This window comes from Astyanax mexicanus, chromosome 6, assembly GCF_023375975.1.
Source record: "Astyanax mexicanus isolate ESR-SI-001 chromosome 6, AstMex3_surface, whole genome shotgun sequence".
NCBI lineage: Eukaryota > Metazoa > Chordata > Actinopteri > Characiformes > Acestrorhamphidae > Astyanax > Astyanax mexicanus.
Genome location: NC_064413.1, coordinates 42,273,612 through 42,288,218, shown reverse-complemented (window position 1 = coordinate 42,288,218; position 14,607 = coordinate 42,273,612). Strand labels below are relative to the sequence as shown.

At 36.8% G+C, this 14,607-nt stretch overlaps 1 protein-coding gene across 4 annotated transcripts in view; it reads left to right on the top strand.

The window, feature by feature from the left end:
- Positions 1-14,607, top strand: part of osbpl3b (oxysterol binding protein-like 3b) — a 112,298-nt gene that overhangs the window by 51,517 nt on the left and 46,174 nt on the right. For all 4 annotated transcript variants that reach the window (XM_049480239.1, XM_049480241.1, XM_049480242.1 and 1 more), the window contains exons 2-3: positions 1,060-1,353; positions 12,598-12,714. In XM_049480239.1, the coding sequence (XP_049336196.1) occupies positions 1,258-1,353; positions 12,598-12,714 (213 nt within the window). In that variant the 5' untranslated portion in view covers positions 1,060-1,257. The remainder of the gene's footprint in view (positions 1-1,059; positions 1,354-12,597; positions 12,715-14,607) is intronic.

The window sequence follows — 14,607 nt, the reverse complement described above, 5'->3', positions numbered from 1 at the left end:
CACAATTATCTCAACTTTATGCTACTTATTCCTCATATTTCATTTCAGCTTATTTTCATTCCAGCTTCTCATTGTTAAAAAACCCAATTCAGATAAATCTCTCCATCTTGATAGAGTGAATTTAACTGTGGTTGAATGACAAGTATAAACATCTACCATTCCGACACCCTACTGGTTTATACACAATCCATCATACATGCACACCATTGTCTCGCCCACACACCAGCAAGAACGTAGAAGACGTATGCAACTGAGTTTTATATGGGTATATTTGTAGCTGCGCTCTGTCTGAACTCAGATCCACGTGCTGCAAAAGAAACAAGGGTCTACGCATTTTGCTTTAATGCTGGTCAAACTGCAGTATACCATTTCAGTAAAGATGGTGGCTATAGTGTGTTTTATGCCATTGCTTTACTGTTTGAACTGCACTTGATCACACATTATTTATTATAATGCTTTTAATTTTTTTACTAAGACAGAGGCACAATGCCGCATGCTCCGTGCTCACACATCTCCAGCATCAAGCGCCATTTTAGAGCAATGGACAAAACTATTAATGACTTAATATATTAGGGCCCATTTTGCTTGGGCCTTGAAGTGACCCTGCAAGAATTTGAAAACACTGGACGCCTTTGTAATTTGGATACTTTTTCTTGGGGTGCTAATGCTTTTGCTTTGTCACTGACCACAGATCAGGTGTTCACTGTCTGGTTTTTGCCACCTGTCTTGGACTAGGGAGAGAAAGTAACAGAGAAAGAGAGAAGGTGAGATAAAATAAAAGGCAAAAGTTTATGTGAAGGTCTATGAGAATCCATGAGTCCACAGAAGTGCTTCACTTTTGCTCAACATCTCCAAAATCAATGTTCCAGCTTTGCTTTAACCTTGTTTCTGACTGTACTGAAAGTAAACACTGAATTGATTGACGTACTAAAGTGGACAGCACCAGTATGTGTGTGCAGTGATTCATTATGTGCTGAGTACTATCAACCTCTCTTTCTCTCTCTCTCTCTCTCTCTCTCTCTCTCTCTCTCTCCTCCTCCTCCCTCCCTCCTCTCACAGTCTCCACAGTGTAGCACCTGTATCATGTCCAGGCTTCTGCAGTAAACTCCGGAGCTGCATGGAGAGCCAGCGCTGAGCCTCCGGACACTTTCTCTCTCTCTTTTTACCCCCCTCCCCCCTTCCCCACCCCTTTTCCTCTATCTCTCCCCCCTCCCTCCACCTCCCAACCTCTCACCCTCGCTGTTGTGAACGTGAGGGATGAGCTCAGAGGAGAAGAGCTCCATTATGTCCCAGAAGATTTCCTCTCCATCCCGCAGCAACAGCAGCTCCTCCTCCAAACATGACAGCAGACAGGTAAGCAGACATGTGTGTGTGTCTCTATGTTTGTGTGTGTGTGTGTGTGTGTGTGAGTGTGTGTGTCAGGATACCAGCTTAGTTTGTCCATAGCTGACAGTTTGACCTGCTTTTTGCTTCCTAGAACTGCAAGATACATAACGTTGATTTGAGCTAATATTATTTTAATATCGATCAGTGACCTCAATTTGACCTCTTTCTATATCGTGGACTAACACACTTCATCCCGCTTTACTGGAGCTCAGCTCAATTACATATCAGTTACTGAACAGTTTGTATCAGTTTATAAGAATCCTAAAGATTAAAACTCAATAATAGGAAGTGAAAGAGAGAGAGAGTGAGCAGAGCTTAGGTGAGAGGACTGAGCTCAGCTCAGCCTGTAGATACAGTGTTTATTCTCCAGTAGGAATGCATGGTGAATGTTTGGCGAAGTGTGTATACAGCAGATAAGCACTTTTTATCTGACCCAATTCCCCAGCTGTGCTCCGCTGATTTTGTGCTGTGTTAACATCAGTTTCCAGAGCTGTCGTCAATCAGATTGCGCTGCTTTTCATGCAGAAGTTTCTCCAAAGAACTTTTCAAGAAGGCTAAGCTAAGCCCTGATAAGCCCTGAAAACTAAACTACACTTCTGGGGTTCAAACGTATATGCTTTTTTATGAATTGATGAATGGATCTGAATCGATGGATGGATGGATTTTGGATGTTATTCAGCAAAAAGAGCATTAGTTTCATTACAAAAGTATTAGCTGGAGGACATTTTGCCCCTCTAGTCCACTCCCAAATCATATTCTATTGGCAATACTTCTCTACAGGAAATATTCAAGCAGTATGTGTGTGTGTGTGTGTGTGTGTGTGTGTGTTTGTGCATTTGCACATCTATGTCAGCAATGGGTGCAACTTAAAGTAGCTGAATGATTCATTTATTCATTAGAGTGGGTGTTCTTAAACATTTGGACTTGTAGTGTATATAGTCACACTATATGGCAAAAAAAGTATTGGACATCTAAAGACAACTAAAGAGGCTTTTGTAGATAGATAGAAAAATAGCTATACGTACAAAATTTTGATTTAAAATGGGTGAAACGGGTCGTAAAGGTGCTGATCTCTTGGTTTTACTTTCTTAGTTAGAGTCAGTATATGATTGTACGGCTGCACGATATTGAGAAAACATTACATTGGTGTATTTTCATTTTCTTTGATATATTTTGTGATATTAATAAATACTGTTGTATTTATATATTTTTTTTATCGGATTTATCAGAAGTCACCAGAATGATCAAGGTTAGAGTAAAATAAATCATACTGGGCAAATATAATCTGCTTCTTGTAGATAATATATGGAATATGATAATAATACAAATAGTTCTTTCAACAAAAAACAAAAAAAAAAGTGTTAATTTGCATTATGTGAGTGTTATCCACGGTCCATGTTGAGATAACAATGCTGAAATGATATCTTTAGCAGCCCTAAAATGAACTGCATGAAACAGAACTTAATTAGTGTCTCATTAGACCAGACATTTTTCAGATGATCAGAATGTGTGTGTTAGTGTGTGTGTGTTTTGGTATGTGTATTGGTGTGTGTTTATGCCTATGCAGACCTCTGCAAGCTCAGGAGCAAATGTGTCCTTCTCAGCTGGACAGGCTGTCCTGAATATTGCAGCGGTAATCTCTAAGCTTGTGGCCTGGTCACATTATAAAGCTCATTACTTCTGCACACCAGCACACACACACACACAGTAGCAGACACACACACACACACCAGCAGACACAAACACCAGCACATACACGTTTCACCTCTCACATGATTGACAGTGGTCTCTGTGCCAGCGTCATGGAATTATGCCGGCCATGATCGTGTAGTCTTCACCTCCAGTGAGATAGTAATCTCGATCAGTCAGTCACCGGCCATTACTGCTTAATGTGGAGGAAGTGAGTGTTCTTTAGATCTTATCTCACCCTCTTCAGTCTGAGGAGCCCTGCTGCTCGGATGCTCTCAGTGAAAAGTTTGACTTTTCATCAACTAAAATGAAGGCAAATAAACAGCACACTTAACTGCAGTAAATGAGTGTGTATTAAAAAAAGTTTAAGTTGCAATAAAATGCATTTATTTGAGCATTAAAGTTATTGTTTGGTGAACAAAAAAAATTGGTATGTTAATTATGGGATTAGCTGTTAGCTCACAGGTGTCACATAGCATAGCAAAGCATTGCATACTAGAACTGCACGAAATTGAAAAATAAAATACAAAAAAATACAGAAATGTATTACCAGACATCACCAGAAGTCAGAGATCCATCAATTTATGATGTTACAAGGCATATCTACATCCTGTACAATGACACATACAAGTGGATCATAAATAAAATACCGGTATATAAATGTATCTATATACATAATGTTAATATGCGTTTTTTTTTTCCCTCCGAACTGTAGAGGTTGAGTTTTCTAGGATCTCGTTTTCTAAGCCCGCCAAGATGTTCTTGTTGTTTAAGTTAAATTGTTAATTCTGTTGTACTGAAATGCTATTCATGGCTGAAGGCCCAAACATGTGGCTTTGTAATGTAAACAGAGTATTTTTTATTTAAGCAATAAAAGATACTATTGTTAAAAAAACAAATCCGGTATATATGTGTGCAAGAATATGTACAAAAAAAGTACATTTATATACTTACTATATAATTACATTCTTGTTGTAAACTTAGTAAAACATGTTTTTTTTTTTTTCATTTGTTGCCTTTGAGCAATATTATGTACAGCACTTTTGTTAGGGCAATCATGATAAAACAGAGTTTGATTCAGCTTATCAAAATAAAGAAATTGGTCTGAAATAAGTTCCCAAAGAAAATAATCTCACAAATATTTTTGTTTTTTTTCTCCCTAAAATATATTTCATACCACAGAGGGTTAATATGCACTCTGTGTATGCAAGATTATAGAAAAGGCAATGATATTGCATAGGAATGCAATCAAACAAATAGTCTAAATGTATTTTTTCCCCTTTTTAAAATATTTTGAGCAGTAAAAAGAAGTATGATGTTTAAAATGATTTGACCTTGCATCTCATATGGCATGTGCTGCTAGGTAACTAGTGCACACGCACTCATTGAGCTGGCAATTCTAATATATCAGTATATTGTGCTGCCCCATAGTATAACATAGCATAGCTTTGTTTTTAGCACTGTAACAAGAAGATTATATATTTTTTTCAAAGAAATTGTAATTATTCTCCTGCTGATGAGATGATGTAGATGTTTTAATCTGTTGTGTAGTTTGTACACACACTAATCTCCATGGCTTTAGACTTCTTGCTTGCTGAATTTAAATTAGGCTACCCTTCTGTGGGCACTGGCACAGGAAACAAACATCACAGTCATGAGGCCTGGTTTGCATAGCATCCTGTATTCCTTTAACTTATCTATCTGTGCGGGCCATGTGCTGCTTGTCGCAGAAAATGACCCTGTTTACACCTGGTCACAACATGTGACTTGCAACACATCCTGAAGTGGTTTAGATGATCGCATTTGTATCTGTTTAAATATATCTTACATGTGTTTACATATGCATTTTTCTGTAGCTGATATACATATAAGTCTAAGCGCACTATCGTACATGCTGAGCTCTTGGCGTATCTTCTCAGTGTGAACGCGCAGTTCAGATTCCTCTGCTGAGATGCACAAAGTGCCCAGCTGTTAAGATACAAATGCTCCATAGTCATAGCATCTATCTACCTCTTAAAGAGAATGACAACTGGCTCACTGATTAATTTATTTTACGTTACGCCCAAAACACACACACACATGATTAACTAAGACAATTAGTACATGCCTTTTGTGTTTTTGAGCCACGCAAGGCAAATCCCCCCAACCTTATGATAACAAATTCATACTGACACTCTTATTCATACTCTAAATCCAGCTGAGCTATCCACAATTTACAAGTGCGCTAAAATAAGCTAAAATAGTCCCTTAGACTCAAGACACATGAAGATACCAGGTATAAACAGGGTCAAAGACGTTTTAAATACACCATTCCCCTGAAGTCGCCATTGACTTTTAGTGCTTTTTAGGGGGCGTTTTAAACCTTTAATACACTACACGACTTTCAATTCCAAACAGATTATGAACAGACTGGACATATTACACTACACAATATACTATAATATAATATATGCGATTTTTAGAGAATCTGAACCAATATAGAGCACACAAAACAAAAGTGGGCTTGAAACACTACACAACTAGATTCCTGACCAAGCATACTACCTTGCACGTGCCTTGTGTTACCTGTATATACCAATATATATATATATATATATACATATATATATATATATATATATATGTATATATATATATATATATATATATATATATATATATATTTTTTTTTTTTTAAGATTCAGAGTCAGAGTCAAAGTTACTAAAACTGAAGAGATTTGAGGCAAAAAATTGAGTCTCAGCCTACCATACACTACCAGAGTCTGCAGACTGGAGTAGGAGTAAAACGATTACTCAAGTAAATTGAGTAACTGATTTAAAAAATGTATTGATTAATTTTCTGTACCTCAAGGAATCAATTAATTAATTTTAAAACGCAAAGCACGGAATTTAGCGCAGACTTTAAATGTAAAACAGCACGCTTATGTTTATGCCTTTATTATTGATTAATGCCCTATATTTAATGCTTACAAGAAAACCTTAACTTAATTTATTAAATTATTAATTATTAAATTATTCCTTAATGTCTGTTTTGTGTTTTATTTATTTATATTTGTGTTTGCAACGTGGAAGTGAATATATGTTATGAATTTAAAAATCAAACCAATTGGTCATTCATTATTAAGTGAAATTTCTTGTTTTCTCTTGTGTATTTTTTAATTGTTTTTTAGGCAAGCAAATATGTTTTATCCGATTACTCGATTAATTGAATCAATTTTTCAGGACTCAATTACTAAAATAATCGATAGCTGCAGCTCTAGACTGGAGACAACTAGCACAAACTCCCAACAACTGGAAATCAAGGTTAAAATCAGGCTAAAATTGTGTAGTGTAACTCTAATTTTAGGATCAGTTTCTTGAACAGGGATTAAACCTGGTCTTAGACTATATCTTTCTTAGAATGAAAAAAAAAATGCTGTGTAGTTTTTATTATGCCAGATTTTTCAAGAACACAACAGGTTTATGAGGTTTATGATACATTATGGTGTAGTTTTTCAGAGAGGGATTAAGCCCAGTCTTGGACTACACAGATGTTCAGAGGTAGTCTAAGACCAGACATAATCCCTGTTCAGGAAGTTGCTCCTGAATGTCTAAATATTTGTGTCCACTCCTTTGAATAAATAATTCAGTCATTTTAAGTTGAACTTGTTGCTTATAGAGATGTAAAATGCACACACACACACATCCTGTCTACTCCCTGTAGAGATGTATCGCCAATAGAACATGAATCTCTGAAGCACATAAATATAAAAACTATTGACTATTAACCCTGGAGGGTTATACAGCATCATCATTCCAAAGAACACAGTGTTCTCTGGAATGATGGAGCTCCATCCAGTGCGTTTGTGATGAGTTGGACAGTTGTGTATGAGGTACGGCGATAGTCATCCAACATCCTGACCACACTAATGTTCCAAAATCTAGTAGAGACAGTTACTCCAATAAGTAGGATGATCTTTTCCAATATGTGTCATCTCCCTTGGCTGGATTCTTATTATTCATCTTTGCCAATGTACTTTATGTACAGTTTTCCATTCTATTTATAATATCCTCGAAACCTAATATTAAAACAGGTTAATAAAGTAAACGTTCATAAAGTAAACCTGTGAGTCCTGTAAACTTGTTCTGCAGTTTTGTGTTTGTGAAGGCAAATTTATGGCTTTGAGAAAACACTGGTATGTGATGCAGCAGTGTCATCACAACAGTCCTGGCTGCTTATTTAGACTGTAAAATACAGCCCTCTCAAATTAGCCTACTGTGTTGATTTTGTGCGCTGACATTTAAACAGACCACCAAACTGATTGGCCAATAAAATCAACTAGCAGCTAAAAAGGCCTCATATACAACAGAAAAGCTGCTAAAATTGACTGTTTCGTTTCACTGAGGGGTCAAAGCTATTAGGAAATATGAAAATATGCAGTTGGTAAGGTGTGTTGTAAGGCATGCTGTACATATTGCAGTGTTACAGGTCTCTTGGGTGTTTGATATTAATATGCTGATTAAAATGGAAAGCAGGCTGTAGGCTCAGCACAGCACTTTAGCCAAATGAAATCTACATATATATTTACTCAGACTTCTGATTGGGATTATTTTGAAATTTATGGTAGATGTCCCTGTTTTTATCTGGGTTTGGTAATTGGCAATTTGGCTATTATGATCGTCTGTTTTTCTGTATGACAAATGAACATGTTTTTTTTATATAATATTAATAATCATTACTGGTATTATATCTGCAGCTTTTCTGTAGTAGATTAATGTCAGTCAGTTATATTGATTTAGTGGCAAATGCGGTTAGGCCCTAATTGAAATGCATTAAACAGTTCAGGTAGCAGATAGCAGTGATTGGAATAATGCTAGTAAACATGAGGAGCTTCAGTACAAACTGTATTATGATATGACATAGACATTTATAAAATCAATTTTAACTCAAAAAATCCCCTAGGGATGTATGTGTAACAGACCCTTTACAAGCTGTGTAAAGTTCCTTACAGCACAATTACATTTACAGAGTTAGATCATGAGATAAAATTGGCTACTTTTAAAAGTTTAGGCTATTTTAGGGCTCCAGTGGACTAAGGCAATGCCACTATAATCAAGAGATCGCTGACAGAGAAAGATCTCTCAGGGTGGGTAGATGATTGCCCAAACCACTTCTAAGGTGACGTTGACTCGGCAATGCTGCATCAGCAGCAGTTCAAAAATAAGATTTGGCAATTGACTTCACATGTATCGGAGGAGGCATGTGCTAGTCCTCACCCTCCTGGTGTTGGGGCATCACTAGTGATAGGGTGAGTACAACTAAAAACGGCATTAAAAAAGTGTATTTTTGCTACTACAGCTCTGTTCCAAACAATTAAATACAGGAGTTGGACAATGAAACTGAAACACCTGTCAACACCTGTTTCATGGCTAAATTGGAGCAGCCTGGTGGCCAATCTTCATTCATTGCACATTATTGCACCAGTAAGAGCAGAGTATGAAGGTTCAATTAGCAGTGTAAGAGCACAGTTTTGCTCAAAATATTGCAATGCACACAACATTATGGGTGACATACCAGAGTTCAAAAGAGGCGCATCTGTGACCAAGACAGCAAGTCTTTGTAATGGATCAAGAACCACAGTAACCAGGGTAATGTCAGCATACCACCAAGAAGGACCAACCACATCCAACAGGATTAACTGTGGACTCAAGAGGAAGCTATCTGAAAGGGATGTTTGGGTGCTAACCCGAATTATATAAAAAAAACATAAAACCACGTGATTTGGCTGCCCAAATCATGGCAGAATTCAATGTGCACCTCAACTCTCCTGTTTCCACCAGAACTGTCCGTCAGGACAATAAATTATTGTGGTCTAAAACCAGGTGTTTCAGTTTCATTGTCCAATTCCTGTATTTAGACACTTAAATTAATGTCTTCGTTCCATATAACTAGTATTGACCTGATTTCTAATTTCTGACATGAACAAAATGTTATATTGAAATATTAACAGTCATGTGCCCACAATTAGATACAAATATTAATAAGCTGCTCACTGAATTTATCTGATTAAATTTTGGTATCAATATTCAGAAATGGGTTTGTGCTGTTATGAGTTAATATAGTAAAAGAAATGAAATGATTACACAAATCATCCTTTAGAATGTTTGTCAAAATATTAAACAAATGGCAATCAGGTGAAAAATATATACTGAACAATGACTATTATTGTTATTATTGTATTATTATGTTATTGTAAATCACACTGCAGTGGTTCCAGAAACAATTTTCACTAGTAGTAGCAGCAGGCCCATGATCCTTTTACCTTCCCCAGCCCTGCAGTGCTACATGTGCGCAGTGCAGGCAGGGAGTGTGGGAGAGAGCCGACTGAGAGAGCAGACACACTAAAAAAAGTTTGTAAGATCGTTTGTCATGCTTGGTGCCTGTTTACTAGCTATATTGTTACAAACTGGCTGTTTTCTGTCTGAAAGGTACTATAAGCTGTACAGGGCTAGAATAGTAACGTTGGCGCTAGCTAATGTAGCTTTAGCATTTGTTTTTTTTGTTTACCAAAAGACTGAATATCTTTCTCTGTGCAAATTTCAAGTCCAAGTAGTTCAAGTAGATTGATGTACATTTACAAATATACTGTCACTGCTGAGGTAGTGATGCATCTCTGTTTGAAACATAGATCCTAATGTCATTTTTTATTATGAGTATTATTTAGCATTATTTAGACTTTTTCTGGAATATTGTCTTGGAATTAAAGTAGTGTTCAGTTCTTTCAGATTCACTTCACTTTTCAATAGTGTTGTTGTCCAAGCTGTAACACCAGTCTGTTACAATTGTTGACTTCCCTTTGGCCGAGGCATATTAACACACTCGGTTTAGGTCAGATTTGTCTCCTGCTGCTTGAGTTCTCAGTGCAGTGTGACATTTTGGGTTTGGAGGCTCAGCAGCCTCTCTGAAACACTCTCAGCAGAGTGAAGTGCGGGCTGGAGGAGGAGGAGGAGGAGGAGTGTGACTGTGCCTGGGGTGAGTGAATCAGAGAAAGGACAAAAGTGGACACTCTCCTGTTCCTCCCCGTCCCTGCCCCACTTTCTCATCTTCATCAGGTGACACAATGGTGACGTAAAAAGTCTGTGAGTTACTGTCCTTATTGTATTCAAAACCCTGCTCAGATGTGATAAACCATAGTAAAGACATAGTAAAGAATCGCTATGGAGACCAGAGGTATAGCTTGTCTTTTTATCTGATAGTTTATAGATCTTTTACATTTCTAATAAATCTGATCAAATATAGATATGTTTTGGCTACCCAAAGTGCTTCAACAAGATCCCAGAATTAATTTTTCATTTAATGTTTTATAAATTATCTGGTGCTTTAAAATAACACGTATTAAACATGGGTTCTTTATAACTTTATAATTGGATATTGATGTCCACAAAAGCAGTTGAAGGACATCAGTTTTTTCAGTTTAAGGTTGTTTTTAAGAAATGGAAGTTCAGGGGAACTGTGGAAGTCAAGATGAGGTCAGAAAGACTAAGAAAACTCTTAGAAATTACTGATTGTATACTGATAAGGCAAATCAGAACCCATTTATGACTGTTATGAACCAGTATTAATAAGTCTAAGTACTCTACCGAATATATAGAAAAGCAAAAAAAAGTGCTGTAAACTGATTAAGATTTTTTGGCCATGCATCCACACAGGACAAGATTCTTTAGTCCCATTCACGCATTTATTGTAAATTGTAAATTGGAGGCCAATACACTGAGCCAAAAGAGTACTTTTAAAACCTTGTTGTTTGTGAATCTATTGGCATTGGAGTCATTTTGCTACCAATGACATTAGTAGTATTGCCTGGGTAGAGAGTAGAATGGGCTCCCCAGAATGTTACATGTATGAAAATTACATGTAAAGGCACAAAACTGATGTTTTGAGAATAAAAAAAGAGTTAAAAACCTTTTTTGCTGCAATGCACTGGCAAGCCATGATTGTTTCAAAAATACTGACTCTGTAAGGTCTTTTATAATAGGGCTATATTAGGGTTTATCAGCTCTAAGGTTAAAAATAGGATAAAATGAGTTATTTGTGTTAGCTATGGGGCACAAACGATCCAGTCAGACTGTATCTTCTGATTTAAAAAGAAAATGTTGCTTGAGTGATTGAGGATTTTTGGGTGTAATAGAACTTCTCTTTTGTTCCAATGAGCTACGAGTGAGAAATAATTAGGCTTGAATTACGGCACACTTGCTCTCACTAGCGATAACTGTGACTTCTAAGTGTTACCTTCAGAGCTGAATGAGTGAATGAGTAATTACGCTGCACCATTAGGAAGTGCAGACTATCTTTCAGCACTGGGTTTCCCCAAAATCACACTAAACACACTCTCACTCTCTACTAGTTTTAGTTTTAGTTAACACTAAAAAGCTTAGGAAAACTGGACTCTAATTTTAAATGGGCAACAATGCAGAGATTCAGCAAGTAAACATTTATTCTTTAAAGAAATACAGCTCTGAAAATAAGAGCACTGGTTTTGCTGTTTATAGGTATATGTTTGGGTAAAATGAACATTGTTGTTTTATTCTATAAACTACGGACAACATTTCTCCCAAATTACAAATAAAATATTGTAATTTAGAGCATTTATTTGCAGAAAGTGAGAAATGCCTGAAATATAAAAGATGCAGAGCTTTCAGACCTTAAATAATGCAAAGAAAACAAGTTCATATTGATAAAGTTTTAAAAGATTAGAATAACCCTGTTTTTGGTTTACAGTTTTTATACATTTTGGCATGTTTTCCTCCACCAGTCTTTCACACTGCTTTTGGATAACTTTATGCCACTGCTGGTGAAAAGATTCAAGCAGTTCAGTTTGGTTTGATGGCTTGTGATCATCCATCTTCCTCTTGATTACATTCCAGAGGTTTTCAATTTGGTAAAATCAAAGAAACTCATCATTTTTAAGTGGTCTCTTATTTTCCAGAGCTGTATATTATGTATAGTATTACAATAAACGTGCTTATTCATTATTTATTTAGAAAGATAAGGTATTAAAAACAGTTTATCCTGCTTTTGCAGTTTATGTCTCTGCTATCTCTATGGGAATTTTTTTTTATTGCATTTAGCAATCCCCCAACTCATCCCAAAAGCATCGAAAGGAGTGACATTGTTCCAGAGAACAGTGCTGGTGCCAACATTTTTATGTCCATCTGCTCCAGCTAGTTTTATTGGGAAAACTATCGGCAGTACTCCTGGACTCCTGTGACTAGACAAGCTGTGTGTTTGCATTTGCACATCTGTGTCAGCAGTGGGTGCAATGTAAGGTTTCTAAATTCAAAGAAGGAGTGTACACAAACATTTGGATATAAATTATAGTGCATGTTGTATAAAACCACTGTTTTATTTATTTTTACACATCAACTCTCTTATCTCATGGTTTATTTTCATATAGGCTTATGAATGACCTTTAAACACTGATTTGTTTGTGCAGTGTGTAACTGTGTGCTCTGTGTGTGTGTGCTCTGTGTGTGTGTGTACAGGACAGCTGGGAGATTGTGGAAGGGCTGCGCGGGGGTCTGGGAAATGTTCAGGAGCCTGAGAAACAGGAGGGATTTATGCTGAAGAGGAGAAAATGGCCAATGAAGGGCTGGCACAAGGTGGGTGTGTCTGACACGCTGAGGAGCTGCATGGTGTATTAAAGGCTTAGTGCTTTTTCAGGTCTTATAGTTTTCTTTCAATATTTCCAGTTAAATCAACTTTATTTAAAAATGCATAGTTTTATTGAATAAAAAAAAATGTGAAATGATACTGTAAAAGAATGTGACAGGATTTTACACAAATATATAGTATTAATAAGTTTACACACCTTTACACAGTTCTGGCATAAGGTCTGGTGCAGGTTCACCACTGTGTGACTTGTACTTTGTAACTTGGAGCTGTACCAGACCTCTTGCCAGAACTCCATAGTGGTGTGTGGACTAAAATATATTTGTGTAAAATCCAGTAAGTAGCAGTGTTCTGGTCCGGAGATACAATGACAGAGATGCTGAGGTGGTCTTCAGTTCCATCAATATGATTTTCAAGTTATTATTTTAAGGCACATTGTTAATAATTTATTTTTATTTTTTATTTTTTCAAATAAAGCAACAGATCTTAACAAACCTTATGTCTTGCTAAGTAGACTTTTAGAAGTGTTTTTTTTTTATTAATGAATTTCATTACCCAACCCATTTTAGGATAATCCCTATCACTAGTAATGCCCCCAACACCAGGAGGGTGAATTCACACTTCCTAACGAACTGCTGCTGAAGTAGCATTACTGAATCCAAAGCGCAGCATTGCAGCTCTGATACATCAGCTTGATGGCAAGCAGATCATTTTAAGATTTTCAAATGAAATTTTAATCAACCTCATTCTGATGTATAGTTCTGAAAATTCACTTTCTGCTGTTTTAGCTTCTCTTCATTGACTGAAAGGCATCTGTTCTGTGTGTGGTGCTCATTTGTATGTATGATGCCAACCTACCGACTGCTTGGACACAGTGTGAAGGCTGTGCTCTTTGCACATCCGGCAAGAGCTGAGCTCTCGTTAATCTTCCTAATTACCTACTACCTGAGCTCCAACTCATCCCAAACCACCTGGGTTGGGTTTTTATGTCTACTGTTTTTTGTCTACTGCCTAATTGCAAAGTGTTCCTTCATAGTTTTTAGGTTTTTAATATTAATCTACAATGAAAAAATAGAAAATAATACAAATCTAGAACATAATACAAATAAAGAACAAATATTATTGAGAATGTGTCTCCAAACAATTGACTGATACTGTAATAACAACACTAAAACTTACAGAACAGGGCTCTCCAGGACCTAAAAGATGGAGGTTACTTTATGTAACTCTATGGAGTCTTTAAATATGTTATATATTAATTTTATCTCTGTAACACTTGAAGGGTTTGTTTAAAATAATACTGTCTATTAAGGCCTTTATTTGTTAAGACATCATTATGTAAAGGCTGTTGTGAGTTTAGCACTTCAGCTGTTAAACATCCTTTCTACAGTATTGTTTGGGTGTTGTTTGAGGATTGTGATACTGTGAAACTAATGTCAAAGTCAGAATTGAGGTTGAAAAAACATATCCAGAAAGTCCCTGAGGCTCAGGAGAAGATGATGCATGAAGAAATCCCCGCTGATCTCCTGCACGGCTGCTAGCAGTCGCCACCTCCCACGTCCTCACTGGAACAACAGCCCCTTTACACTGGGGATTTTAGCTGATTGAACCACTTGATGAACGATTGTCCTGTGCACTGTCAGCTCAGTTTACCCTCTTTCCTCTCTCTCTCACTCTCACTTACACACACACACACACACACACACACACATGCACAAACACTCATAGACATACTCGTCATCACTGCCTGTCTCCATGTCTGGAAAAGCACTTTCAGATGTGTTATCAAAGACTGCTTATCACAGTGGCAGCGTCTGCTACATTAGCTCATCACACACATAACCTTCAGACAGGAAGAGAGCTGTACTGTGTACTGTATGTTC